This window comes from Ixodes scapularis, unplaced genomic scaffold (genome assembly GCF_016920785.2).
Source record: "Ixodes scapularis isolate PalLabHiFi unplaced genomic scaffold, ASM1692078v2 PGA_scaffold3__209_contigs__length_174095766, whole genome shotgun sequence".
NCBI lineage: Eukaryota > Metazoa > Arthropoda > Arachnida > Ixodida > Ixodidae > Ixodes > Ixodes scapularis.
In genome coordinates this window covers 143,883,222-143,910,596 of record NW_024609868.1, presented here as the reverse complement: position 1 = coordinate 143,910,596, position 27,375 = coordinate 143,883,222, and the positions used below count along the sequence as shown (strand labels likewise).

General features: G+C 45.1%; 2 protein-coding genes across 4 annotated transcripts in view; one reads left to right on the top strand and one right to left on the bottom strand.

Annotated features, from left to right (window-relative positions):
* Positions 1–25,190, bottom strand: part of LOC8051722 (protein CutA homolog) — a 30,048-nt gene extending 4,858 nt beyond the window's left edge. Inside the window, exons 1-6 of one of the 3 annotated variants that reach the window (XM_029985477.2) lie at positions 24,995–25,190; positions 19,320–19,477; positions 12,690–12,749; positions 12,560–12,611; positions 12,326–12,375; positions 6,078–6,120 (exon numbers count right to left, since the gene is read on the bottom strand). In XM_029985477.2, coding sequence (XP_029841337.2) covers positions 6,078–6,120; positions 12,326–12,375; positions 12,560–12,611; positions 12,690–12,749; positions 19,320–19,477; positions 24,995–25,045 — 414 coding nt within the window. In that variant the 5' untranslated portion in view covers positions 25,046–25,190. The remainder of the gene's footprint in view (positions 1–6,077; positions 6,121–12,325; positions 12,376–12,559; positions 12,612–12,689; positions 12,750–19,319; positions 19,478–24,994) is intronic. The other 2 variants (XM_040222336.1, XM_029985478.2) reach the window with 2 other exon arrangements.
* Positions 25,191–25,407: 217 nt separating this feature from the next.
* The window catches only part of LOC8026709 (deoxynucleotidyltransferase terminal-interacting protein 2), a 51,161-nt gene continuing 49,193 nt past the window's right edge, over positions 25,408–27,375 (top strand). The window contains exons 1-3 of the mRNA XM_029985484.2: positions 25,408–25,626; positions 25,707–25,818; positions 26,741–26,873. Coding sequence (XP_029841344.2) covers positions 25,536–25,626; positions 25,707–25,818; positions 26,741–26,873 — 336 coding nt within the window. The 5' untranslated portion in view covers positions 25,408–25,535. The remainder of the gene's footprint in view (positions 25,627–25,706; positions 25,819–26,740; positions 26,874–27,375) is intronic.

The window sequence follows — 27,375 nt, the reverse complement described above, 5'->3', positions numbered from 1 at the left end:
TATTTTTGCGGCCTGATATCTTATAACTTCACAAAAAAAAATAAAAAAGTTCGCATCATAGAAAGCACTCACATTTGTGAGAAGGCCCAGCAGCACAGCCAGAGAAAGAGTCTCTAGGCGACGGTGAAGAAACCAAAATCTCCATGTCAGCCACGTGCCCGCTAAACTCTTGAGCAGGAGCAGCATCTTGACGTAAAGCGTAGCTGTGATCAACCGCAAAAAAAAAAGAAAGAAAAGCTTTTGTAAAAACTGCAAGTAAGAAAGCAAGTTCAACAGAGTGGAAAGTTGGACGAGTTGGTCGTTCATTTAAGCTGGCAGAAACAGTGCCTCTCTGTGTACTTTTACTGCGCCTGTCTGTATACTCCTTGTTTCCTGTTTTACGTCAAGTTGCGCTGTTTCTACCACTTGAGAAAGCAACCTCACAAAGAAAAGGGAATAAAAAAGACAGCACAAGCAATATTCGGCCACCACTTAATATTGGCTCCTAGTCGACTGTTCTCTAGTAAGGTGCACGAGTATGTGTGGTCCAATGAAGCCACAGAAATCCGCTCTGCAAATTTAATGTGAACTTAGCAAAGGAGAAGAGGAAGTCCACCCTTATTCCCCTATTTGAACGCATAAAAAGTATATTCTTCTTTTATGACAGGTTTAATTCAGAAGACTGGTCGTCAGGGTGACTACAGGAACTCCACCAGTCTGAGTGGCCGGAGTATGTGCAGCTCGATGAGGCTGGCGAAATCCTCTCTGCAAATTTAGCGTGAAGTTGGCCATGGAATAGTAGTTGAGTTCCTTCCTATGTGTCTATTCTAACACACGACAAAAAAAAATCACCTTGTTCCCACGAAAGTTTCATTTCGGAAGACTGGTCATCAGGGTGACTACAGAAGCTCCGTGAGTCTGAACTGCCAAAGCATGTGTAGCTCAATAAGGGTGTAACACTCACCTCTGCAAATTTATGGTGAATTCGCCTATTTTAACACAAAATGTAAATCACTTTCTTTCATGGGCAGCTTTCTTATGGAAGACTGGGTGTCGGCAAGGCGAAAGATGCTCTGTGACGTTGATTATGTCACCTCAAGTAAAACATGTCATTATAAACGGGCCTGAAATGAACTTCTAGCAGTACCTCTGTCCATGTTCAACCAACTTTTCCCAGCTAATCTCACCTAGTTCTTTTGCAAAATGCTCAAGTCATGAAGACCATGAGGTAATGCAGTGGTGCTGGCAGTTGCTGCCACTTTATGTTAGTTTCAGTGAAAAAGCTCACCATGCAAAACTGCTGAACCTGGAGAGCGTTTGCTGGAAATGTCGCCATGTGTCGTCTCTCCAAATAATATAAAAATGTAATGAGCCCACAAAAGCAATATTTCAACCCCATGTGGTAACCATTTTTCTAAGAGCGGGTTAACCATGCTTAGTCACAAAGTGCACGGAAGGTTTATTGGTCTGCTTACTTTTTGTGGGAAGCACACTTGGCAACGCATTGTGACGGAGGTGTCCAGGGCGCAGGAGAGCTGACTCCTCAAAATGTAAGGAGCAAACTACCCTGTCTCGTAGCTGCCATGGAGTCTTCACCTGTAGACTTCGGTTGTTGCAGAACCGAACCCAGGCTTCGCGCCTGCAGATAATGCATGGTGCTATGTGGGTGCCGTGAATACTTACGAAAAAAAAAATGTAACCAAAATGTCCGCAAACCAAAGCAAATCAGTACAAGGACCTTAACAAATGCATGACATCACTGCTCTGTGTACATGATGAAGAGTAAAAACACGAGTCTTACGCACAGATGCCCTATTATATATCTGTGTTGTACCACTGATAACCACGCCGATGATCACGACACTAGGCTCCTCAGAGCCAGGCCGGTACAGGTAAATTTTAATATCGTGGGCACTTTTATAATGACGGCACACAACGCTGCGAAGTCAGAGTGGTTTCGAACTTAAAACATTCCTAGTATAACATATTACGCCTTCAGGTGTAGTTTCTTGTGCACATCCAGACAACACTAATAGTTTTAGGTAAAACTAACAAGAGTTAAGAGGAGACCGAACAAGGGGCATACATCACACAGCAGGCATGTCACTGACAGTAGCGAAGTCTCACCTTCGAGAGTCGAGGGAAAACGGGTGCAGCGAGATGCCAGCCGTGCGGGTATTGCTTTCACACATTTCCACGGAGCACCGTTTCTTTGCGTATCGCGCTGTGCTCATCGTCGCAAAAGACGTTGAGCCCCTTGGGCGCAGTAGCGTCCAAGATCCAAGCGCACGACAGCCGAGTTCCCGCGCAGGTCACTGGGCTAATCACGCCCGAGCAAACAAAAAAACTCCCGAAACGGTGTTAACTGCCGCTAAAACAATTAAAAGCTAAGAGCACGTGGAGGCCCAAACACAAGCAAGCAGACGGACGTCAGCAGACTGCCTTTGCGCGCGCCCACGAGGTCTACAAAAAACTGCAAATATCGCTATTGCTAGTCGGCCTTTTTGCTAGTGGCGTACAGAGGACGCTAATAAGAAGTATGCATAATATTAGCAAAAACAAAAACAGTTTTGAATTTTGTAGCACGTTAAATATGATTGATATTATCTAATAATTATATTTAGCTTGTTTAAAAATACCAATGATTATACTTCTAGTCACAAACTAATTAATTTTAATAATGTTTGTCCCCACCTCTCCTAGTCGCGCTTCGATCGCACCCTTCACGTGACCCTCCAGGTCGATGTCGCTGGCGATTTGTTTTGAACCGCTTTTTGGCCGAAGCTTCGCTACCCATGTACATATACCTTGGAATTTGTTTGGATAACGAAACTGGCAAAGGGTGTATTTAAAGGGTAACTGCAAAGAAAAAGGTGTATTTTTAAACAGCCTAGTTGGGACAAGCATGTCTCAAAACAAATTTTCCAACAAAAACAAGATTGTTCACAGCAATATTTATCGCGCGGGACTGATTTTAGTTTGCGGCTATTTCGTCCGTTTTAAATCGCGCGCCACAAAGTTGGTATTATACGTCACGGAGTGGCTGCTCTACGTCACGGAGTGACGTACTCCAGTCACTCCGCGCGCGTCATAAGAGCGGGAGTTTCAAATGTGGAGAGGTTGTGACTCCGACTAAATTACGTCCTGTGGCGTAAATATTGCTAAAAAAAATTTTTTTTTCGTGGAAGATTTGTTTTGTGAGATGCTTGGCCCAACTAGGCTGTTTAAAAAAACACTTTCTTTTTCTTTGCAGTTACCCTTTAAGAAAGAAAGGCACAATAACGCTAACTAAGGAGAAAGAAATGCAAATATGAAAGTAGCACACAAAATTCACGGCATACTTTCAAAAACAGCTAACATATGTTAAAGGACACATGCAAAGGAAAAAAACATTTTTTTTAGACAGCTTAGATGGAAAAAGGATGTCATAAAACGATTTTACAACGAAGAAACAAAATTTTTAGAGCTATATTTACGGCGCTATACGAATTTGTAGTTGGCGCTCGCGGGAGCCGCCGCTGGTCACGTGGTAGGCCCGCGCGCCGCCGCGCTGCGTCGCCGCCGCACGCTGAGCGTTGTGCGAACGCCGCTTCAACGCGTTTCTCCACGCCGCCGTCGCCGCCGCCGCACAAGTTCGTCTGCTTCGGGGCGCCGCCGCCGTCGTCTGACCGGCGCACAGGTCTATCACGTCTGCGTGCGCTTTTTCAGGAGTTTCCTTTGGGCTCTAAAAGTTACTTATTCATCTTAGTTTTTTGTTATACTTCAAACAAAGATGAATAAGTTACTTTTAGAGGCCATAGGAAGCTTTCGAAAGAGCGCAAGCACCACGTGATAAATAAAGACCAGTCACGTGATAAATACAGACCACTTTTAAGCGGTGCCCGCGGGCGCCAACTACAAATTCGTTTTGCGCCGTAAATATAGCTGTAAAAATTTTTTTTCTTCGTTGTAAAATCGTTTTATGGTGTCCTTTTTCCATCTAAGCCGTTTAAAAAAAATGTTTTTTTCCTTTGCATGTGTCCTTTAAGGACACACAGAAAAATAGTTAGATATAGTCATACAAGCTTGAACATTTGAATCTTGGAGTTGAAGATGTCAATGTTGGTTGTAGGAAGTGTTATAAAAAAATATATGCATTTCATGGGACTGGTTAGATTGTTTTTTTCACTGAGAAAAGGGGAGTAACCTATAATATTACCCTTGCTACATAGAGGTGAAAAGCTGAAATGAGGTTCGGACAGTCAACTAAACTGTGCAAGCATTTATGTAAAAAAGTAAGATTGCGCTCTAATCTCCTGGTGTTTGCTGCCAGACAAACATATTGTCGCAAGTCTTGCATGATCAAAAAGCCAGTGCGGTCATAAACAATCCGAAAAAACCAACTAGGTACTTTTTTATCACTGCCTGGCTTGTAGGACCAATACAATACCAAAAGAAAGAATTAAACTCAAGTTTTGTATGTATCAAAGAACAATATTAATTGAATTAACAAGTTGACGAGGAAAGTTATTGCAAAATTCCAGAAATAATGCCTAACATCCTAAGTGCAGCATTTGTAATTTTAAAAACACGTTCATTGAAAGACGAATGTTAGTCAACATATACTCCTGGACCTCTCATGCAGTCATTCCTATGCATAGATAAATTATCAAGAGAATAACAAAAACTTTGAATTTTCCCTTTGATGAAACCAGAGCATCAGTGTGGAGGATTACAACGTCAGACACTGGAAGTCATGCACGTGTTTCACTCCCCACAGCTATGCACGCTAGTTTTCATCAAATCAAGCTCCTTTCAGTGCTCATGAAAAATTATATTTTACGGTGCTCGTGAAAAATTATATTTTACAGACTTCATTATTTCCATTGTAGGTGTGTCTGTGACAACTTTCTGTTCGTCACATAGTCAAGGCAGTTCTCAACTGGTGGCTTTGCTGCAGAGAAAAGCTTGACTTTGAGCCGCAAACATATTTGCTTGATAGCATCCTTGTAGGCTAGGTTTCTCTAAAAAGCTATGTGCATATAAATACCTCAGCAGAGCTTCTTAAAAGGAATTGTAAGTGTCCAGACTGTTATGCAAACCATGCATAGGGGCCCAATAATCCAGAAAAAATACCTACAACTCAAAATAGGATTTTAATCTGCAAAAACGTGCCAATCCAAAGCCAGCAGCTCAGGGTTCCCTGGCGCTGGTCCTCTAGTTTCAGTAAGACTTTTTTTATTTTTTCGTCTTAACAATTTTGCAGCGAGAAATCTTTTTGGAGGTTGCGTTTTGACGCCATTACCTAGTGCTTCGCATGAAAACATTATTGATTCTCTGGATTGTTGGAGCTCCTTTAAATGTGATTTGCAGAACAGCTTTTCTTTCTCTTAGGTCACATAAACAGCTCTTTGCTCTAGTAACTACGCACCCTTGCTCACTAGCTCATTACTTAATAATAGTGTTGTTTCCACCATAAGATGATGGTGGCAATCAGGAAAGAAAGCTGTAAGGTACAGCTTGACGGGTTCCTGGCCGCATACAGCAGCAGCGACAGAGTGGGGAAATAATACAGCAATCAAAAGAGAAACGCAAATGTACAGAAAATGATTGCCATCACAACATGTTAAGCACAATACCTTAGATTATCACAATGTTGACATATAGGGCATGAAAGGCAAACAGAAACAAAGCAATAAAAAATAAGATCATAGTAATAAGTATTAAGCACGGAGTAAGGAGAGCAACTACACTAAACATCAGTGAAAAAAGGGTGACCTCACTTCACTCAAGGATAACTTGTCCCAATCAATACCTTTAGCTAAAAACAGATTAAATAATTTAGGAACAGCGTATTTCAGCGTTTGTGTGCCTTAGTTTGTTCTCGGTGTGACCATCTCCCAACATTCAGCTCCGCGGGTAGGGTAATTATGAATGTGTTTCGAGATTTGTGCAATATTTATAAAAAAGTTTGTATTTCCAACTTGCTCCACTTTTAGGCTAGTGACAAGCCTGTAATCATATAATGTGAGGACATTTTTGGTGGACAGCACTGCAGCATGTCAAAATAAGCATTTAAGAGGCATAAAAAAGAACCAAAACTACTAATAGTAACTTACCGGAGTAGATATCACTTCACAAACCTCATAAGGATGATTTTCCCTGGAAAAGTGTAAGGCACATGAGAGTTTATAGCAGCCTTAGTGATGTACACCGAGTCAACCAAGCTGAAGCAGCTAAGGAGACGCAGCATACAATTGCTGCCCTTAATAAGACATTAAAGTGAATTTTCAGCTAGCATTTAATTATTTATGACTTCTTTTAGATGGCATATACCCAGAGTTGCTATGTGGAGAGTTCAGGGCCTCAGGAATCAACTAAAGAGGCACAACTACTAGAACTAGTGGTGACATGGACTAACAACGCCATCAGACATAATAAATGCTGTGACATTAGACCAGAATAACACAGTTCAGTTTAAAAGAGAACATTCGGTAGAATTGTAACCAATGCACAGCAATGAGCAAACTGGTTTGAGAAGTGCTCTTGAAGCATCTGTCCCACTCATGTAGAAGACATGGAATCACTGCTACCAAAGAATAACAATCAATAAACGTTCGTCAAAATAACTTTCTTTTTTCTTTCCAATGTCCAGCTCACAATGGGAAAGAGGAAAAAGATGTTTCTCTCATGAAGCCTTGCAAAGTGCTTTTTGTTAAATGTTATCAACTAAAGACCTACAGTCAAACCTTCCATGAGCTTTCTGTCTGTTCCCCCAAGATCTCTGTGATGTGAATAAAGATTTGATTTGAAATCCTGAGCCCCCTGCAATCAAGGAGTGTGTTACTTGAGTACCTTTTAAGTTATTTTTTGAATTTTTTTGAAAACAAGAGGTGGGTTTCTTTCTATGACATGCATGTTGTCTGCTGCATCTGCACAGGTAGCCAGGAAAAATCCCTGGCCATGATAAAAATCTGAAGGAAACATGCATCTATGAAAGCTCATGCCTTTTGTGGTGATCAAGTGGAATAGGCCTACTGTTCAGAAATAATGTCTTGCCAATACAGAGGGCCCCAGTTCCAGGGGCAATTACTAGATGTGCTACATGGATGGATGGCTGGGTGCATACAGCTAAACCCTACAAATTGGAGAGGAGGGAAGAGGCAGAGCCCTGCACAACCTAGTGAGTGTTTTTGATATAAACAGTTCATCTCTACCTAATATGCAAATCATTAAAGGGATACTTCAACGAAATTTGAAATATTCCCATCGTGTTCAAAAATAGGTTCAATATGACCGACAATATCCGTAAATGACAATCGCACGTTTGTATTTTGAGCCTGGTGGCTGTATTTTTCGTTATAAACGGCCTACTCTGGCAAGCGCTCGGAGAAGGCCCAGCGGAGACCACGTGACATCCAACGCAATCGTGACGTAGGTCGTCTCAAGACGAGCAAAGCTACGGCGAGGCAGATGCGAGAGGATGGCCTAGTCGTTCCAGCCACCGAAGCGGCTGCTTTTGTACGAATTTTGAGTGACGGGTTAATCTTCTGTAATCTTGTAGGGGGAAAATAGCGACTTCTGCGACACACAAAAGGCATTCTCGGGAAGAGGGGAGTTCCTCCTGCCCCTCTTCTCTCGTCGTGGCCGGAGACGAGACAACCTCCGTCACTAGCTGTCAAGGTTCCTAGACGGGCATTACAAGCGAGGCGTTAGCGACATCCACCAGGTGCTCTTTGCTAATCGTTTAATTCGTTTTAAAATTCCTTTTCGTGACTTTTTTAACGAGATATTGGTATGTTCGATGTGATGCTGCTTTTTTGAGCACATATAGACCAAAAAATGAGCGCCAAAATTTCGTTGTAGTATCCCTTTAAGGTTAAGCCTTTTAATAGTAATACTGTTAAAAATTAGAATCCATGACAGATACGCCTCTACAAAAGAATATGTGAAGTGTGCAGTTGCCGTGGTGTATAAGATTCTGCTGAGTTGTGTGAGGGTCTACACTGGACAAACAGGTCAGTGCATTAATGATAGAGCACGAGAGCATGATTGGTTGCTTCGATCAACAGCAGGGCTCATCTACCCCTGCACTGTGGCCCTTGTTTGTGTCATCCTTTTTTTGACAACATCCCCATCACTGAAAGAGGAGCCGATAAGACAGCCAGGGAATTATTACAGGCATATGAAACGAATAAGCAGGGGGAACACAACTGTGCAAGCCAAACTTCTGTTTCCTCGAACAAAAAAAAGATAGCCTATTTAGACACCATCTTGACATGGTGGTGATCTGGTGGTTTACTTCGTTGGGTGTTTTTCAATAAATATTTAGTTGTCAGATCCTGTGCACTTCTCTCCAGTCTTCGTTGTTTCATATATTTCCTAAAGATGAACCAACTCGCCCACATCGCCACTCAAATTCTAATCAACAAAAGGATTGGCTCCCCGCAGGAACACTTTTTCCTTGTTGTGCAAGGTAGCTAAAAGGGAACTAACACATTTGTACTTATTTTCTATAGCCAGGGCCTCCAACATCTCGCATGTGAGCTGGTTTCCTGAGGTGTCCTCAGATACTAACATTCCTCAATCGTTGACGCAGCGCCCAGCTTGTTCTATGTAGCAATACTCGCATGTCAATGGAATGTTGTAAATCACACTTTTTCACGCGGGAATAATTTGTCCTGTGATTGATGGAACAAAGATTTTCTCAGTTACGTCGCCCCTGGTTCACTTTGTGGCACATTGAAAATGCCTTATTCAGCGCTGAGCACACAACTTGCACGTCTTGCCAGCTCGCAATCTTTTTTATTTTATGGGTTGTCCCAATACTTATATGAAACCACTAAAAAAGGTCAGCATGCCTTTTTATTTTGTGTGATGTGGTCATTATGGTCGCATGCATTCTTGAGGTAGTGGCAGATCTTTCTGCAAATAGAGGCCAGTAAGGATTGCTGAGTGCATCTGACTTGCATAACTTTTTTAGGCTGGCTAAAATTGCTGTGGTAGCTACTTCTGATTTGACAATGTGTGATTGCTCAGACTGAAAGGGAGGAAATTTTTACCCGATTGAATACTTGGAACTCCAATTTCTAAAGCCAGATCAAGGAACCTAAGAGAATTTTTGATGGGAAGCTCATAGGTGAAGTTGAGCCCCATGCACCTTTGTTGGAAGCATCTCAGGATGGCATCGAGGCACACATCGGTTTGTTCATCACTTCCGTAGAACAAAAAATCAGAACATCGTCTACATACCTAAGAATTACTCCTAAATTCTTTGGTCTTTCATGATTTTTTGGATAGGTATTCCACAGAAGGGGAGAAACACCTCACTGAGATATGGAGCCACTTGGGAGCCAATGCATACACCGCTCTTCTACAGATAGTGGTGATCTAGGTGAGATGCTATCGTTGCGAAGAGGCAGAAGCGTAAAAACTCCAGGAAGGTTCCAAAGTTCATGGCCGCCACTTTCTGGAACGATACGAGGCCTTGTTCCTCTATGGTGGATTGGAGAACTTGTAAGAGGGTTGTGTGCAAAATGGAGTAATACATGTCCTGGGCATTAATAGAAAATCCAGAAATCATAAGTCTTCCTTTTCTGAGATATCCAGAAGGGGCCTGGTATCTAAACTTGAGAAATTTGTTTCGCTAAAAACTTCGATACAAATGCTTGCCAAGTGTTCCTCTCCGATACATTAAGGAACAAGGCGTAGCATTCCAAAATGCGGCGGGCATGAGCTTTTACGCTTCTACCCGTCAGCAACGATAGTGTCCCACCAATATCACCACTACATGCAGAAGAAAAGTGTATGCATAGGCTCCCAAGCGGCTCCGTATCTCAGTGAGGTGTTTCTCACCGCCCCTGGAATAGCTATTCAAAACATCATGAAAGACCCAAGAATTGGGGTAATTTTTTGGTATGTAGATGATTTCCTGATTTTTTCTTCTATGGAAGTTGATTAACAAACCGACGGGTGCCTTCATGCCACCTTGAGATGCTTTCAACAAAGGTACATGGGGCTCACCTTAACCTATGAGCTTACCGTCAAAAAATTAGGTTCTTTGATTTAGCCTTAGAGATTGGAGTAGTGAATGTATATTGGAGATTCCAACCCTAATTGGGGGAAGGTTTCCTCCCTTTCAAGTCTGAGCATTCAAAAAATGTCAAATGGAGGGTAGCTACCACAGCAATTTCAGCGAGCCTAAAAAAGTTGGGCAAGTCAGACACAGCTTCAAGAAAGAAATTTCTGGACTTCATGAAGCTGGATACCCACAAACCTAAGTGGTCTTCATATGCAAAAAAAATCTTGCACTACAATCGAGCCCAGTTATATCACACTCGGGGACCGCCAAGCCAGCCTACACGCGGGAAGATATGCCACAAAAGAGCAGTTCTGGGAAAAGAGAGACAATGAACCGTGAAAAAAAAAAAGTTGAGGGTGGCAAAGCAAGGGGAAGGGCACGCGCACGTGAATAGGGAGAGCAGGGTGTGCCTCCTGTCGGAATGGCAGCTTACGACCTTTCCCCAAACACTGCTGGTGCTGCACGACTCCCAAGCCCCAAAATAAACTAAGCAAAAAAAAAAAAAAAAAAGTCTCCCCGCAAGTTGAGTGTGTTGACAACAAGGGTTATGCAATCGCACTCTGAACGCCTCATCTTTGTTTACCTTTCTCTTTTGCAGTTATTCCTTTGCCCTTTTTTTTTTTTTGCCTGAATTTAGTGAGCTTTTATTTTTGTTGCTTAACATTTTTCTAGAATCAATTGATTTTTTTTTATGCTGCTCGCTTTTTCGTTTTTCTTTCTTTTTTTCTTATTTTTGTGTTTTGTTGCTCGTGCTGTGTGGAGGTCCCGGTCAGGAATGCACGCAAGCTCAGCGGTGTTTGCAGTTTTTGCAGTCTCCGACAACTGCGCTCTACTGCATTTAGCGGCTCTTGGATGCTCTATTTGGTAAGCTCTCGTTTGTCGCAACCTTCAGTATTAGCAGAGATGCAAGGAAATTTCAACTCAAGCTTAATTTAACATGCTTTTGTTTATCAAATTATTGATATATCGAACTATTTTACAATCACCTTTGAATTCAATATATCCGGGTTCGACTGTACATCAAGAATGCACATGACCGTAATGATCACACCGCGCAAAATAAAAAGGCACGCAAACCTTTTTCAGTGGTTTCATATATTCATGGGATCACCCATAGATTAAAAAGTATTGTGAGCTGGCAAGAAGCGCAAGTTGCGTGCTCGGCACCGAATAAGGCATATTCAATGTGTTGCAAGGGGAACGAGGCACAAACTAACTGAGAAAATCTTTGTTCCACCAATCACAGGACAAAGTATACCCCATGGGAAAAAGGTGATTTACAACATTCCGCTGACATGTGGGCATTGCTAAGTAGGATAAATAGGACGCTGCATCAACGATAGAATGCTGGAACACCCAGCTAACCTAAAAGAACCTGACGGGAGCAGGGCACCTAGCCGCTCATTGTCGGGAATGCAAGTGCGAGGCCTCTTTCAGGAAAGTTAGCATCCTAGGACACCACAGAAACAAGCTTGCACATGAGATGTCGGAGGCCCTTGCCATAGGAGAAATCGAGGACTAATATGTTATCTCCCCTTCAGCTACCTTGCACAACGAGAAAAGAATGTTCCTGCAGAGAACCAATCCTCTTGTTGATTAGAAATAAGAGGAGGAAGTAATAAGAATACTAGATGCCATAGATTCATCAAGCAGAAAACAAGAGAAAGAGAAAAAACTAATATAAGGATGAAAATGTTTTTGATAAAAAATAGCTGATAGTCCAGTGGCACTATATGTCCTTTCCTTTAGTATCCTCCCTTTTTATGTTCAGCTGCTCCGACCCTAACTAGCTCAACTTATTCTGGTCATAAAAATACTGACGTGTTACAATATTCCGAAATCAAATCGTACTCCAAATTACTGCACAGAGAAAGGGCAGCACCAATTGTACCTTGCTACATGTCTTGATTTTAGATATTGCTACTACCGCGAGCTTAGTGGTAGGAGGAGAGAGGTACAGATAACTGAATATGGCAGAAAACATTACAAATTAATACACAGTGGATTCTAAATCGTTTTGCTACAAGGAAGAAAATTGGTGTTGGAAAACTCTGGAGTGAGTCATAACGAGTTATATTAGGATGTAGGTTATTTCAATCCAATATGCTGTGATGAAGAAAACAAAAAAAAATTGGATTTTTATTAAAGCAATTGTTGTGAGGCTGAAATTTATCTATGTTTCTTGAATGTGAAGCACAACCTATGGCACAATGGTTTGATCATTTTGTGATAGCGAGGAGTAATTATCGGTAGTATTCTGCAAGCATACTACCACTGAAAGCTCACCGTACAAAGGTTGTCATCTCGTCGAGGCGCAACGTCCGAGACTTGATCACCTGCACAAAGAAACCACAGGACGATTAACATGCACTCTATTCTGATCAATGTTATTTATTTATTTTATGCCCCAAGCAGCCGGTGAAGGAGCAGTGCAAGTACAATTCATCGCAGTGCCCTTCCATTCAAACAAGAGCATCTCTCCAAGCAGCACGAAAAAAATGGGCATCCACTGCTACCCACATTTACCATGAGGACTTCAGAGTCTGTCTGGATTTCATTCTTCCACTCGTAGCTAAAAGATGAGACAAAATGCAAGCGTATGAGTGCAGGACAGTGAATGCAAACGTGACACCTCTCTGCGCTCACTCACACAGAAACAACATTGGGGATGATGTTAACACATGCCGCCAGCTTCTTCTGCACCAATGCCCTGCAATGACAGAAAGGTTGACGGTCAGTTTCCACCTTGATAACCATTTCTTTCACTGCTTTGCCTCCCCCATTCCAGGAGGACTTCTCTAGCTGTTACAAGATTGTGCCGAAACGCTCTTATCTCGGGACTAGACGATATAGGAGAGAGCACATCTGTCTTGGATAAAATTTCCCACACCTGAGTATCTTGTGTGAGGTAACAGCCAGTTGGCATTTACTGCATAAGATTACCAAGATCTAAGATACATTCCTAAGGTAATGGGTAAACTTAAAATCCCTAAATTAAAAAAAAAATTGATTTCTAATACAAATAAACATGACCTCAGGCCACGGTGCAGGAAGGCTCTTTAGGTGTCGAGACTCCGCTCTCCGCCGCGACCAAATAATGACACCCCGCGCGCTTGGCTTCACGGAGCCACCCCCAGATGGCGCCGTAAGTTTCAGGCCATCCGGTAGCGCACCGGGCCACCTGTGCTAGCTGCCTGCACGGCGTGCAGCTTGCTTTCCGGTAGCTACGGGTTCGCGTACGATGTGGTATGTAGGTGGGGCCATTCAACTATCATCTCTCTCAGCACAATGAAGTTTTCATAACCTGAAAAATGGCAGACGGGCACACAAGAGTAACTCCCTAATACCAGCCGACGCGACAGTCTACGAGTGAAAAAGAAATATCCCTCTCCTGTAGATAATTTCTAGCCTAGCTTACATTTCGTCGTTTGTTTTCTCAGTAGCGTCGGTAAGCGTTTGTAAAATGAATAAACTCTGATTGTACCGCAGGTAAACGATAACTTGAGTGCGACCGAAAGAAACAAAAATGCACAAAAATAAAGAATGATTAACACAAACCTTGTTAACGGATAATATGGAACTGAATTGTTTTAAGCACCGTTCACATGACTTTTCTAAATATATATATATATATATATATATATATATATATATATATTGCGTTCGCAAATTCCAGTTGATTCGACTAAACTATTAGAAAACATTTTTTTTCAACATCTGGGGCAGCTAACGTAATTATTCTTTTACATTTTAAGGCAGCCTTTGAGTCCTGCTAAATTAAATTGCTGGCCAAATCGGCACGAAGTTACACATTTTGCACGCAGAGGTTAATGAAAGCAGCATTCTTCGAAAGGTTCACTTTGTTAGTACACTTAGATTTGCATGTAGCAGATTGCAGCAAAAGTTTATAATAACCACACTCGTCAAGGAAAGCAAACCGGTTTTATAAATGGCACTTCTGATATAAGTATAATAATAATATCATCACAAACTTCAATAAGTAATTAAAAAGATCGCTGTAAAATAATGCTGTAAAAAACGCTGTTAAAACATTGTTTAATGTATGACACACTCTATAGCTGCTTTTGGAGTTCTTTTCTACATTACGAGGCGCACAGTCGGGACTTCTTCTTCTTTTCTCGAGGCTGTTTCTATGCATCTCGGTTTTTTCCTCTGCAGTACTGCCGCATTCCCATACGATCCGAACCCTTTTGCACGTTCGACCGAAACCGGAGAAACGTCTGCCTTCCACGGAGGTGTCTGCATTCCACCAGAACGCCAGACAGAATCCGACCCTGAACAGATGGGCAGTCAGTTGTGTCTGTGTCTACTGTTTGCAAGACAATCCCCTACAAGGCGCCTTCGATTCGGAGAGAACAACGACCGAGCATGTGACTGATGCCTTCGGCAGATGTTTTTATCTTGATTGTCTCTTTTACTAATATTTTCATGTCGTTGTTTTCCCTTTCTAAAATATTTACGTTTCCCCAGGCTGGAGAGCAGTCGGCGCATTCATTCAAATGTTTGGCTATTTCCGAATTCGGATCTTTGGTTTTTACATTTCTTTTATGCTCTATTCACCATTGCAAAAAAAAAAAAAACATTTGGAAACAATTAGAGGCGGCGTAAGCAATGGGTGACTTAGCCCACGTTCCGACGGAGGGCCGGCGACCGGACGGCCTGAACGTTTTGGCGCCCTCTAGGGGCAGGCGGAGAAAACATAAAAAAGGAGGGGACGTGATGTGTTCGCCGTTCCGACGGGGCGAAGAGAGGAGTCTCCACACCTAAAGAGCCTTCCTACACCGTGCCTCAGGCCATAACTAAAGCAATCTGTTTTGAAAGTAACTTCACCGGTCACTGGTTCTCGGTCTTCCTGCATGTGCCCCGTGCGACATGACGAGACAGAGCCAACCTTAGAACGATGTGGGGGGCAGGTACTATATGGATTGCTGCTGCCTTTAATTAGTGACAGGTTAAGGACCCAGCAGATGCTGCACCCACCAAGCGTAATGTACCCGCTCTACTTTCGAGAACATAGTGTGTCATTCGCTCTGCGAGACAGGCATGTCGGCAGCATCGGTAGGGTGGCCAAAGGGGAAAGTGCACTCAATGCCTGTATCGATTCAATCCAGTGATCCGAAAGAGAGGTAGCTAGATGGCGCAGTCATTGGATGTGATCCAAATTCATGCCAAGATCCGCGCGCTTTTCGCCGCGTCGCCACGTGTGCTAGGATCCACTGGGTACTGTAGCGATCAGCAGTAAAGAGTTCCATGCTGAAGCGGGCCATTTTTTCACGCATTTCACTTTAGAAACTCATTTTCTGCAACGGTTTTTCGCAAAGAATATGAACTCGGGCCGTCATGAGAACCATATTCGGCGGACAATAAATATGAAAACTGAGGTTCGACTGCGGAACAACCCATTACATGGAGCTGTCCTTCTCGTGACAGCACATACTACCTTCGTAGAATATTGCGGTGTCTTGGCTTATAACATGGACATGATGGCACCTTCCAACCAAAAAGGCTTTCAAAATAAAGCTCGCAAAATACCTGCCATCAAATCTTTATCTGAAGATATTGGTACTCCAGGTTTGGAGAAGGACTTTTTCTTTTGGTGTAGAGAAGAAATCTATCCGTAAGGTTATGTGGCCGGGCTCTCACCCCAGTGCAGAGCGGTGATGTTGAAGAGAATTTTACTTGTTCAGATGTCCTCCATCGGCACAAATATGTTGTAATTCTTTTCATAAACATACTCCTACAGAGCCTTTTGTAATTGTCTTCGTTTTCCACTTCCATATTTAGTGAAGGAAAACAAATTGAGCTTTGTTAACGTTTAAATATAGCGAGAGGTCGATCCACCTCCGAGATTCAGCGGCATGGTTCAACGCTGTGGAAAGGTAAGTTATAGGGACGTCCGGGACTGCTAACTAGGGGTCTAAAATATACTCATGCTCCTGTGATCACAGGATTGCATATGATGCCTGTTCCGTGTAAAAACAATTAGGGGCACAGCTGCAGTAGATGATTGGCTGAGCGGATCTATGACAATTGGGTCAGATTCAATCCCAGTGCCACACTTGTCCCGAAGCCGCAGATTATTTGTCTCAATGTGCAAAATTTAAAGTAGGCTAGGTGAAAATGTGCAGCCGTAGCTGCACGAGGGTTCGTCAGTCCATTGACGATGAGCCGGAGCCTGTCCTAATGCGATGAGCCTAATGCAACAGGATTAAGATGGCTTTTATATTCGTGCGACAAAGTATACAAGCCTATGAAAGCTTCGAGATTATGAGCAAGTGGGGAGGACTAAACAGATCTGGAGGTCACCTTAATAAAGGCTGATATCAAAAGAACATTAACCTCGTCTTTTCTTTCTGATACTAAATTCCTTAACTGGCTAGAGCAGGGCACCTCGTACCATGTGTAACTTGATTGGAAGCATCAGCGCCATTGTGCGGATCGTGCACAAGAAGCATTTCTGCCACAATGCAGACAAGCAAAAAAACACCCATATCATCACTTCCGGCCTACTGTGACAAACCGGTCAATGAGCGCACCCCCCCCTCCAGCCCACCTTAGCATCGGTTTCAGCTGCGAGCAGAAGGGGCGAAGCTCGCAGCTGATCGAGCAGGACGACGTCGTCGCGAGTAAAAGCGCAGCTATCGAGAAGGAGACCGGAAGATTTTGCCCCTCTCGTAGTCAAGGGTGAAGGAGGGACAAGGTTGCAACTTCGACAAGGGACACCTTCACGTGCAACAGTGCAACGACGAGACTTGGCAAGGGCACTGCATTAAAGAGACGAATAAATACTGCATCGAAGTCGTTCTTTCGGGGTATCCTTTTTATTAAAAGAAGCGGAGAAGCAGACGGAGTCCGGTGAGGCAGCACGGCAGTGGCATCACCCGATCACCTCACGCAGCGTACCGCGGCGACCAAGGCGTTTTCATGTTGACCAACGAAAAAAGTTGTGAAGAAACGCTCCTATTGGAATAATTTCTTGAGTCAGGAGCAAGCAGTGCACCTACAAAAGGTAGCCAATGGCACTGAAGAAGCGTGTCGACTGTAGCCATGGCAGTTTCCAGGCCTATTGGCTTAACTAAGTGGGCACGCCGCATATTTCGGCGGCGACACAACTGCTGGATTCTCACGTCGTCCGAGAGAAACTAGCACGGACAAAAGTCTATACAGGCATGACTTTGCAACATAAACCCGGATAGGCAAAGAGCTGGAAAATCACTGCAAGAACCTGGCATCCCCGAAGTCACCAACCACGCTTGCTGCCGTATTAAAAAAAAAATAGCTTGTCAGTCACTTTCATGCAAGCCATGACGTGACGGCTCGAATGGAAGTGACTGGCTGGAGGAGTGATATGAATTCCTTTGAGGGGCATTTCCAAAAGTCAAACTTGGGGGTCTTACGTGCCAAACTAACAAAGGGCATCTGGCACACCCCAGCGGAGGACCGAGGATTCAATTCAACCACCTGGGATCTTTTGATGTGCAACTGAAAGCTCAATTATGTGGCACCGTCCCTGCAACGAGCATCCGTCAGGTTAATGAGAAGCATTTGCCGCTGGGTCGAGCCTGTCACCAACAGCAATTGCCTAGCCTCATTTATCTACCAATAACTAGGGGCAGACCGCAAATCACTGACTCCTTTCGCCACTTAGCCTGCTGTGTAGCTGCAAGAAGATTCCGAAGTATGTAAGCTTTAAAGGGGCCCTGCAATCATATTTAAGCGTCTACCTTTTTTGCGGTTTCCACGTCCCTTGGGGTTCGGGCAAGCCAGCGGGCACGGAGAGAGTAACTACATACCAGTGCATCATATTTTAACTGGACGACGCGGAAACCTCCTCCACCAACGGGAGCGACCCGCGGTACCGAAAGCGCGCGATATGTGACGTCTTTGGTCCTGGGCTTATTACTAGTCAGAGCAGCTAAAAGCTTCTTTTTAGTCGAAATACAAAATATAAGTGGCGCGAACCATTTCAATTATTTATAAAAGTAGTTCTTGTTCAGTATTTTAGATCAGAAAAGAACAAATGCAGTTTATAAGTTAAGTCCGGAAACAAGAAATGACCAGTTGACATACCTGCCACCAAGCGGTAGAAAAGGCGGCGCATACTAGAAAGGAGTAGTGGGATCAGGCACCGACACTGAAAGGTCCCGGATATACGCGGCGGTGCTGCGGTCGTTTACGGACTGGAGTATCCGACTGGCTTCGGGCGTTCCGAAGGCCTTCGGCGAGCAGCTTTGTCTTGCAGTTTGGCCGTTTGCGGTATGGCAGCGCTAAGTGGCTCCCATTCTGAACTGATATTTACCCAGTGTTTGCTGTCGTTTGTGGCCAATGAAGTGTCAGGCCAAAGTAGTGTTTAATCGAGCAGCAAATGCAATGAGAGCCGCTCTGGCTGCCCACTGTATACAGCCTATCCAGAACATGCTTTAGTGGCGCCCTCTCGCACCGTCGACTTGGAATGCGGCAGCCATGAGAGCTTGCTGAGCTCACTACCCCTCCCTTAGTTCACGGCCGCTCATGCAACCAAGGACGTCATGAAGGAGGTTATTTTTTCCTTGGTTTTGTAATTTTAATTTGCCTAGAACTTTTAATATAAAGCAAAATTCTAGAAAAGAAGTTTCATTAAGTTACTACGTTCAGTGCGCTCAGGTTCGGTGCAAATTAAAAACCAGTAAAAAAGTGCTTGCAGGGCCCCTTTAAAGTGACTCACGCGTTGTTTATGTTGTCAAAACCAATATCTGCACATCTAAGTACTTCACAGCACACAATCGGAGAAGTTTCAATAAAACGCACACAGAGCACCCTTTTGACAGGGAAAACACCCTCTGTCACCAGCCAACCAACCAAGCAGTCTCCAGAGATTGGCTGTGTCTTGTTGTGTGAGTGTGCACTTAAAATTATTGTCAGGCCCTCGATCAGCAGCATTAAGGTAGGGGAACACTGCACGTAACACATCATTTGTGCAGTTGTCCAGTTCTTCATTGTATAGGTTGCAAAGGCAATGCCATTACGTCGCACTCAGTGGCCACGGACTCGGCTACGGCCTCTGATGGATACACCCTACTGCATGCCCATTTGTGTAACCGCAGTTTTAGCGACACGGCCACACCAGAGACGGTGAACATGTAATTTCACGTTTCAAATAACATCTAGAGAACAAATGTGAACAAGATAGAAAAGCTTTATCATCTTATATCATGCAAGCAGCATGCAAAACATTGTGGAAACTTGGAAAAAGCGGCAGAATCCTAACATTGCCACTCACTCGGCGAGCTTCTTGGCCACCTGCTGGTCCGGAGCGGTCACGTAGGAGACCGAGAACGTGCCAGGAGAAATATTGCTCGGAGCTGCGACGGAAGTCATTGCCCGACGTCCGAAATGCACCAGAGGGCTCTGGGACAGAAAGAAGGTGGTGCACAGGGCCTGTGAGGGAAACAAATTCAACCACCGATGTCGGGATCTGCCAATGAGCATAGCTGCGACCTGCTTCATACTGCCGTATAAATGCAATTTTTTTTATTCACGCAAAGAATCTGTTTTGTCATAGCTCAGAGCCAACAGACATTATCTTATGATGCCGAAAGCCTCAAACAACAGCCGGACAACGAATGGGAGTGGGCCAGTGCCGAGTCTAGTGAGCGCGCCAGCCCATGCAAGTCGGTGCCCTTGTGAGCCAGTGGAAATAAACCTACTTCGCCTTTCTGGCCTTGACAGTAGTGATGACGCAGCAATTGAGTTGACCTATGCTATCATCATGCCTTACAAGGGACGTATGCAAGCCACACTCAAATGTTACGTCTGGTACACCTTGTTCTCCAGTGTGTCACCACCACCACAAGGCCGGACTGTGCCCCAAGCTACAATCACTGTTGCGACCTTGTTGCTACCGTTCAGAAAGACTGCATCCGAAGCACCTCAAGCTCAACTCACCGGAAACGGTCCCCATGGATGACTCCCGAGTTGCAATGCCTTGTCTGCAATGCCTTGTCAAGTTCCAAGAAACAAATCAACTTTGGATGAACCTCAAATCTGCCATCCACGTTGCTTATATCTGCCATGCCCACCTCATCACTGAGGGTGTCAAGGATGACCCAAAATTGTTTTGGGGATTCACTAGTCAGCAGCGATCCGCCTCTCACAAACCGTCTGTCACATCCGGCAACTACCCAGTAACATCGCCTTACGACATTGCTCGACTTTTCACCACACGATTCTCGTCGGTTTACAGTAACCACTCGGGTGACTTTGACATGGACCAGCTGGTTGATGAATTGGACACAGCTACCATCTGCCTAGCCAGCTCACTGTCCACCATCGAGTTCTTTCCCAGCGATTTCCAAAGTGCCACCGAATGCATATAAGTCCTCGCACACCGCCGGACCAAATCACCTCGCTCCCAATTTCCTCAAGCTGCTGTACCCTCGCATTTCGCAACCGCTGCTGGATACGCTGCAGTCATTTCAGGAAAGCGCCTTCTTCCCAGACACAGGAAAGCAAGCTCTCATTGACCCCTTTCACAAGGGCGGGGGAAAGTCAACCTAGGCCACGTGTATTTATCGCCCCCTGTCCATCACGTCAATATTGTGCCAAACCTACGAGCGCATGATCAACGACAAGTCGTGCGAGTTTTGCAAGAAAAACAACCTTCTCGCCCCCACACAGCACGGCTTCAGAACCTGCGAGACTGCACTGGCTTCAATCATGAACTACATCAGCGACAACCTCGATGGTGGCACTTCAACAAATTTGGTTCAGCTTGATTTCAGTACCACGTTCAATACCCCGGACCATATCGCACTCCTGCAGAAAGTGGCCGAGGCTGGTGTCCGCAGTCCCCTGCTAACGTGGATGGTGTGCTTCCTCACAGGCCGCAAACACCAGGTCCTCTTCCATGGATCCCGATCCAAGAGTTATGCAGTTACTGCGGGGCTAATGCAAGGCTCCGTCCTTATTCTCCTTGTACATCAACGATCTACCCTAATCGAGCAGCATTCACACGATCCAGTAGGCTGGTACGCTGACGACACCAATCTTCTTGCACAGACATCCCTCAAAGCCAGCTGTTCCAGCCTCCAAGCACACTTGTCTGTAGCCCAGCAGTGGTGGTGTTTGGAACTCTCTTGCTTTAACCCATCAAAGTGTGCTGCCACGCTAATCAGTCAAACCCACAACCCAGCAGCTCCCACTATAATCTGTCTGACATCCTTAAGTCTGCCACTTCAATGCCGACTTTCGGTGCGACATTTACCCCGGACATGTCCTCCACACATATTGGCCACGCTATCGCTGAGGCCAGGCGTCTCCTGGGATTCGCGACACGGATATCAAAAGTAAGCGGTCCCGCCACCTTTCGCGTCCTGTACACCACGCTCATACTTCCGCACCTTGAGCACTGCAGCGCAGTGTAATGCCCACACCGGTCCAGCCTTGTGGACAGCCTAGACAGCGTGTGGCGACAGGCTGAAGCGCCTCGGATGGCGGCCCTTGTCCCATCGGAGGAGAGTCACGAAGTAGGCCTGACCTGCCGACTCTTTGACGGCTCACTGAAGGGCACCTACCTTCCATCGATTCCAAGGATAGATAGGAGATCAGAGGAGCCTCAACTAATTCAAGTGCAGACCTGTCATCACGGCTCTTCACCTAGGTGTACCGACCGGGATCGAGGACCTCCTTACAGCCCCGATCAGTGCTCGCTCCCTTTTTCTCCAAGATTGGCAAGTCTGTGGGATTGTGCCAACTATTCTCAAAGTCTGAATTTACAATCGTGACTAGTGAACTGAACCCTTATTGAACTCAGTTTGTTTGTTTTTGACCTTGTATCCTGGCTGGCACTCTGGCAGGCGCACTTGCGTACAGGTTCTAATCTTTCTGCTCGGCCTCGCACGCCACCCAGAGTAATACTCTCATACAAATAAAATAATAATCATTATTCTTTAGTATTATCTTTCCTGCTACATCATCGTAACCGGCGCATGCACTCGCGCCGGCCCGCGACACGGGCCGGCGCACCGGAATCTGAAGTCGACATCAAAAGATGGGGCCACTTCCAGTGACGGGGCTGATTACGAGCACGGTGACTTCGGGCCAGTTGAGCCGGCCACATTGCCAGCTTTGCCCAGGTGTTCGACACGCAAGCGGAAACCACCGGACAGACTGAACTCAGAGACCAACACGCGGAGCGGTTCTGTTTACCAACACGGCCGGAAGGCCGCGCATGCGCGGTAGCTATGTGGGCAAAAGTGGCCCGGCTTTCCGTGTTTTCGCCATTGCGTTGTGTGGCGTGCGCTCGTTGTTTACCTTGTAGGGGCGCTTCTAGCTTTATTTATGAGTCGTATTTCCTGACAACATATGTCACATTTGAGCTCGTTATTCGAGCCTGAACGGCAGCGGCATCGAAACATACTGTGCGTGGACGGCGTTGCCTACGAGGATCCGGACCCCGTAAAGAAGGCCTGCTGGACCTCCGACGTGAAGTTGTTGCCACCGAAATCGACGGCTCACGTCATCGTTTTAGTTTTTTTGCCAAGCCAGTTCACGGCCGACACGGTGCAAGCATACAAATATCTCGAGGCCTACAATTACTTCGAGTCGGTTTCCGCACTGCCGGCGGGATCAGCAGACTGTGGGTCTGCGGAAGTGTATTTATTAATTAAAGTAATACACACAGCGTCTTGAAGTCAAGGTATGATATTTCTCCTACCCTCATGACCACAAGGCATGACAAGCAGTAACGCTTTGTCCGTTCAGCAGTCTTGGCGGTAACACGTTAAAAGTAACGGTGCTACCAGGAACACATTATTTTTTTCAGTAACATAGCCTACTCGTTACTCTTTCGATACAGTAACGGGTAACATACTTATGTTACTATTTCAAGTAATGTAGTTACGTTACTACTTCCCAAGTTAAAGAAATTACACTTGAATTTGTTCCGTGTTTTTAGGCGTCAAGCCATGTTTTTCTTTGTGTTTTTTCTCGTGAGTATTTAGGTGAAACTGTAAAAAGAGATAGAATAATTATGTTCAATTTCTGCATAAACATAATGTTTCTTGATGTATGAGCTTATGCATACCTGTATCGTCAAAACCGTAAAATGTGTTAAATCATAATTTAAAAAGTAACGCAGAAGTAACGCGCGTTACTTTTTATTGGTAGCGGTAAAGCGTTCCTTTCATTTTTAGGTGACATAGCTCAGTAACGAGTACCTTTTATTTGCAAGTAACGTATTTCGTTACTTGTTTTTCGGTAACACCTACAACACAAGAAGCAAAGGGGATTGGTTCTGTCACCAATCCCCTTCTGCTTGGTAGCACGGGCATAGCGAGCCTCCGACGAGCGCTTGGCCGGTGCTGTGTGCGCGAACACCGTGGGAACAAAATCTGGGTGGTTTCAATCGGACGACGGTTTCCCTGCACATAAGCAAGCCTCGGGACGGAGATCGAAATGGAAGCCACACTTGCCTTCAAGAAAGTGCTTGCCGCACAAACGGTCGTTCGCACGAGGTGACCATTCTTTTCGATCCACGGATATTGTCCACCTCCTATGCCTTTCGGAGTCTGCCGGGAACTTGTGGAAACACACTCCGCTACTTTTCTTGTACATTTCGGTGCAATTAACGGCAACACAGCTTCGTGGCATGCTGAAATGCTATGGTGCGCATGCGAAACAAGCGCCCTTTTGCCCACACCAACCGGCTCCGGCGCAATCGCAGCGCCGCCGCAGCTCCGTGACGTCAAGCCCGCGTGTCGGTCTATAAGGGGGGAGGGAATGCTACGTCATCGTAACCGGGGCGTGCACTCGCGCCAGCCCGTGTCGCGGGCACAAGCGGTATGCTACATCACTGCAACACCATCTAGTGCGCGGGTGCTCGCACAAGTCCACGAGATGACAGCCAGGGCATAAAGGGATAGGGCTAGCTGATTAAACATTCCACGTTAACAGCCACTAACGAGTTTTCCAGTCGTCTTTTTCTCGGATACTTCACCCTCTGCCCTCTGAATCGACAGCCAGTTCACCAACTGATCATCACCGACTGTAATTGCTTCTGCGGCGCCATTACACGACATCTCCGCTGTGTAAACCCAAGAACATCACCCGTAACATCAACACAAGCTCCATTTCAACATCGTCATGCATCTCGTGCATAGGCATAGACTTCGGGAAGTGGGGCATGGGGGGTCGTGCCCCCCCTAGTGAGATTCGGGGGGGGGGGGGGGGGGAAGGGGAGGCAGAGCCCCCCCCCCCTCCAGGGCCCAGGCCATCAGCCTTACCAAGACGCAGTTTACGTGCCATGTAACAAGCTTCTGGTAGTGGCATATAAACAAAATAACGCCCACGTTGCCTTTGTTGACAAAATACATGGGAAATAAAATCCCAGCGTGCTTTCGTTAGCTTCAATCTCCAGTTCTGGGCAGAGCCCCCCCCCCGGGCCCTTACTGAGACGCAGTTTACGTGCCATGTAACGAGCTTCTGGTAGTGGCATGTAAACAAAATAACGCCCACGTTGCCTTTATTGACAGAATACATGGGAAATAAAATCCCAGCGTACTTCCGTCCAGTTCTGGCGAAAAGAAAACGCGCGCGCACCTACCCCTGCCCCTGCTGCCTGCCCCGCCCCCCGGAGGACTTCTCAGCCTGCCTGGGATGCCTCTAGCCCCAAGCCCTGCGTCTACATTCTTTCCCCGGTGTTTCAAGCACTGTTAGTAATCTCACGGATGTTCCCACAACATTAATTGGGCTTTGAAAGACCCTTCGAACGTCCTCGGTATCTCGTGTGCCGATTTTCACCGTAGTTCGGAGTCTAGACCACTTTAGATCACGACCGAACATTCTTTTGATAGCTCTAACCCAACTCCTGGCATTGGAATATGTGTTGTTTTTTTATTTGTAAACAAAATGTTAGATAATTACACTTACACTTATTCAGACGGGCGGTGGACTTACCGTAATACCTATCCCTGTCCAACTACGTAAAATACTCTGCAACACTGACATCCACGCTTGTTGCACCGTAGAACTGAGCCAACAGAGCACTAAAAGCACTAAAAATGGTCTGCAAGAGAGAGAGGTAGTGTTTGGAAAAAGCAGAAAAAGAGAGGCTGCCACACAACAAACAAAACGGACGCTTGGCTTGCCGATTCGACTTGGCTTGCTTTGCCGACTTAGCAGATTGCCAAACTCTGCTTGCAAAATATACAAATAGAGTACAAATTTGAAAGATGTAAGTTTATCACCATTCATAGCTAAAAAATTTAAAACTGCATAAAAAATTTTAAAACTCTCATTTGTCAAATTTGGCCAAAACTTCAGAAGTACGCAACCCTCAATGAAGTAGGCAAGTTGTAATCCAGGAATCCGGAGTCGGAGCGTGGCAATGAGCCAGTAAACATCTCACGTTCCCGTCTCACCCGTTGAAATAGTGACATTTGCCATGTGCTGCTAGTTACAACAACATCGTACTTTGTTTTGTCCTTAGGTTGAAATAATGAGTGCTAAAACTGTAGCGCATAGCTCGTCGCTTAAATCAAAGTACCTGAGAAACTTCGACAAAATTTCTCTTCCAAAAGAAGCTGTTGGTAAGGGTTCATTTCCTCCCACTCACCGCACCACCATACGCGCTTTTGAATCCGAATTCTAAAGCGTAGTACATTTACAGAAAGTTCCGAGTCATCTGACGACGAAACAGCGGACCGCCCGACCTTCGTGATTGACAGCAAACCAAATTTTGGCGAGGTCCCCGATTGCACGGCTCCAAAGCCGAAGCAGAGGTGAGTGCTTCTCTCAACTTTGAGAACACGTGCATTGATTGGGTTAACCTATATGTGTATACCATCTGTTCACGGAAAGAATAGTCTTCAAGCTCTATTAATCGGTTAAGTTCCTTTTCAATTAAACAACTCGTCAACCAGCCTACGCGAGGTGATGTCGTACTGGACCTTGTTAGTACCTCCCACTCCGAAAACTTGTTTACTTCAGCTATAATGCTGTGAGAACTACAAGAGTCGATTTTAGTAAGGTCATTTGGGATTATTCTGAGGCAATTAGCGGTGCCATTAAGGACTCTGTCGACTTTCTGGCTCAATGTGTTAGCAAGTGCCACGCATGCCCAGTTGAAGACAATCGGCAATTTATCAAAATCAAACTAATACTGATACGTGAAAACTTTATCCCGAAGTTGGTTATTACCCCACGTGAGAACTGGCCCTGGTTTTCGGGAAGTGTAAAACAGGTGATCTCGAGAAAGAAACGACTGTTCAGAAGGGCCAAATTTTCAAGTATGGAGCATGACTGGCAATTGTACGAAGAGTGCGCACATCTATGCGTGCTCTTGGGATTTTACGGTACATACTTGCTACTACAAATTTCAGCTCGCTGCAGAAAACTGCATTGTCGCTGAATAGCGAGATGAAGCAATCAAATTGAATAATGCCTGTATATATGACATTGGCGAGACCGTACAGTAGGAACAAGCATAAAAGAATTCAAAATTTCTAGGAATGCGGCAAGGAACGGAAAACTGTCATGGTTCAAAAGTAGCTCAGAATCAAATCAGCATTTACAACACTCTGTAGAAACAGAAAATCGCGCTAGAGTCTTCTACATGACAAAGGCCAAAGTAAAACTCTACCGAGAAGAAATTCATAATTAATCTCGCTGATGAGACTTACAGAGCTGGTCCTGTGATTGCAGCGTCGCTCTCTCCTCCGTGCTGGACCCAGGCATCGACCTGGCAGACACATACGTGTCCACTCGGCCCCGAGACAACCCTTCAGAGCCGAGCCGGAAGCTCAAGGAGCTGGTACTTGCGACATCTGGTGACGAGGTGGGCTCTTCCGCAAATATCCATTCAAAAGCACAGGCTGATGGCATTTCCAACAGCAATGCTTCATTCAATCTAGCTATTTACAGACATTGCATACATGGCGAGAAATCTCACGCTGAAAGATATAGGCGACATAGAAGAATTCCCACAATTAGCCCCCTTAAGGACGCTAATTGCAGGAATTTTTTTCTGCCCCCCTATAAAAGAAAGAAAAGACCAATTTTGTTGCGTGCTCTAGTTTTTATGCTTAAAAGAATTAAACAAACTGAAGGTACATGGTGACGTCCCTCGAAGTACCGCATTTGGCATTCGGGGCCACCGGCCATCCCTCTTCGATTGTCGACTTTTCAAGGTCCGATTTGGCTACAACGGAGAACCACACCCCCGTCACATCGTTGAGGTTTATGCCAAACGATCGAGACGAAAGACGGTCCATCACGGAAAAGATGGAGAAGGTCGTGACTGAGAAGAAATGGTTTTGTTGGCTCTTGGGTGCATCAAA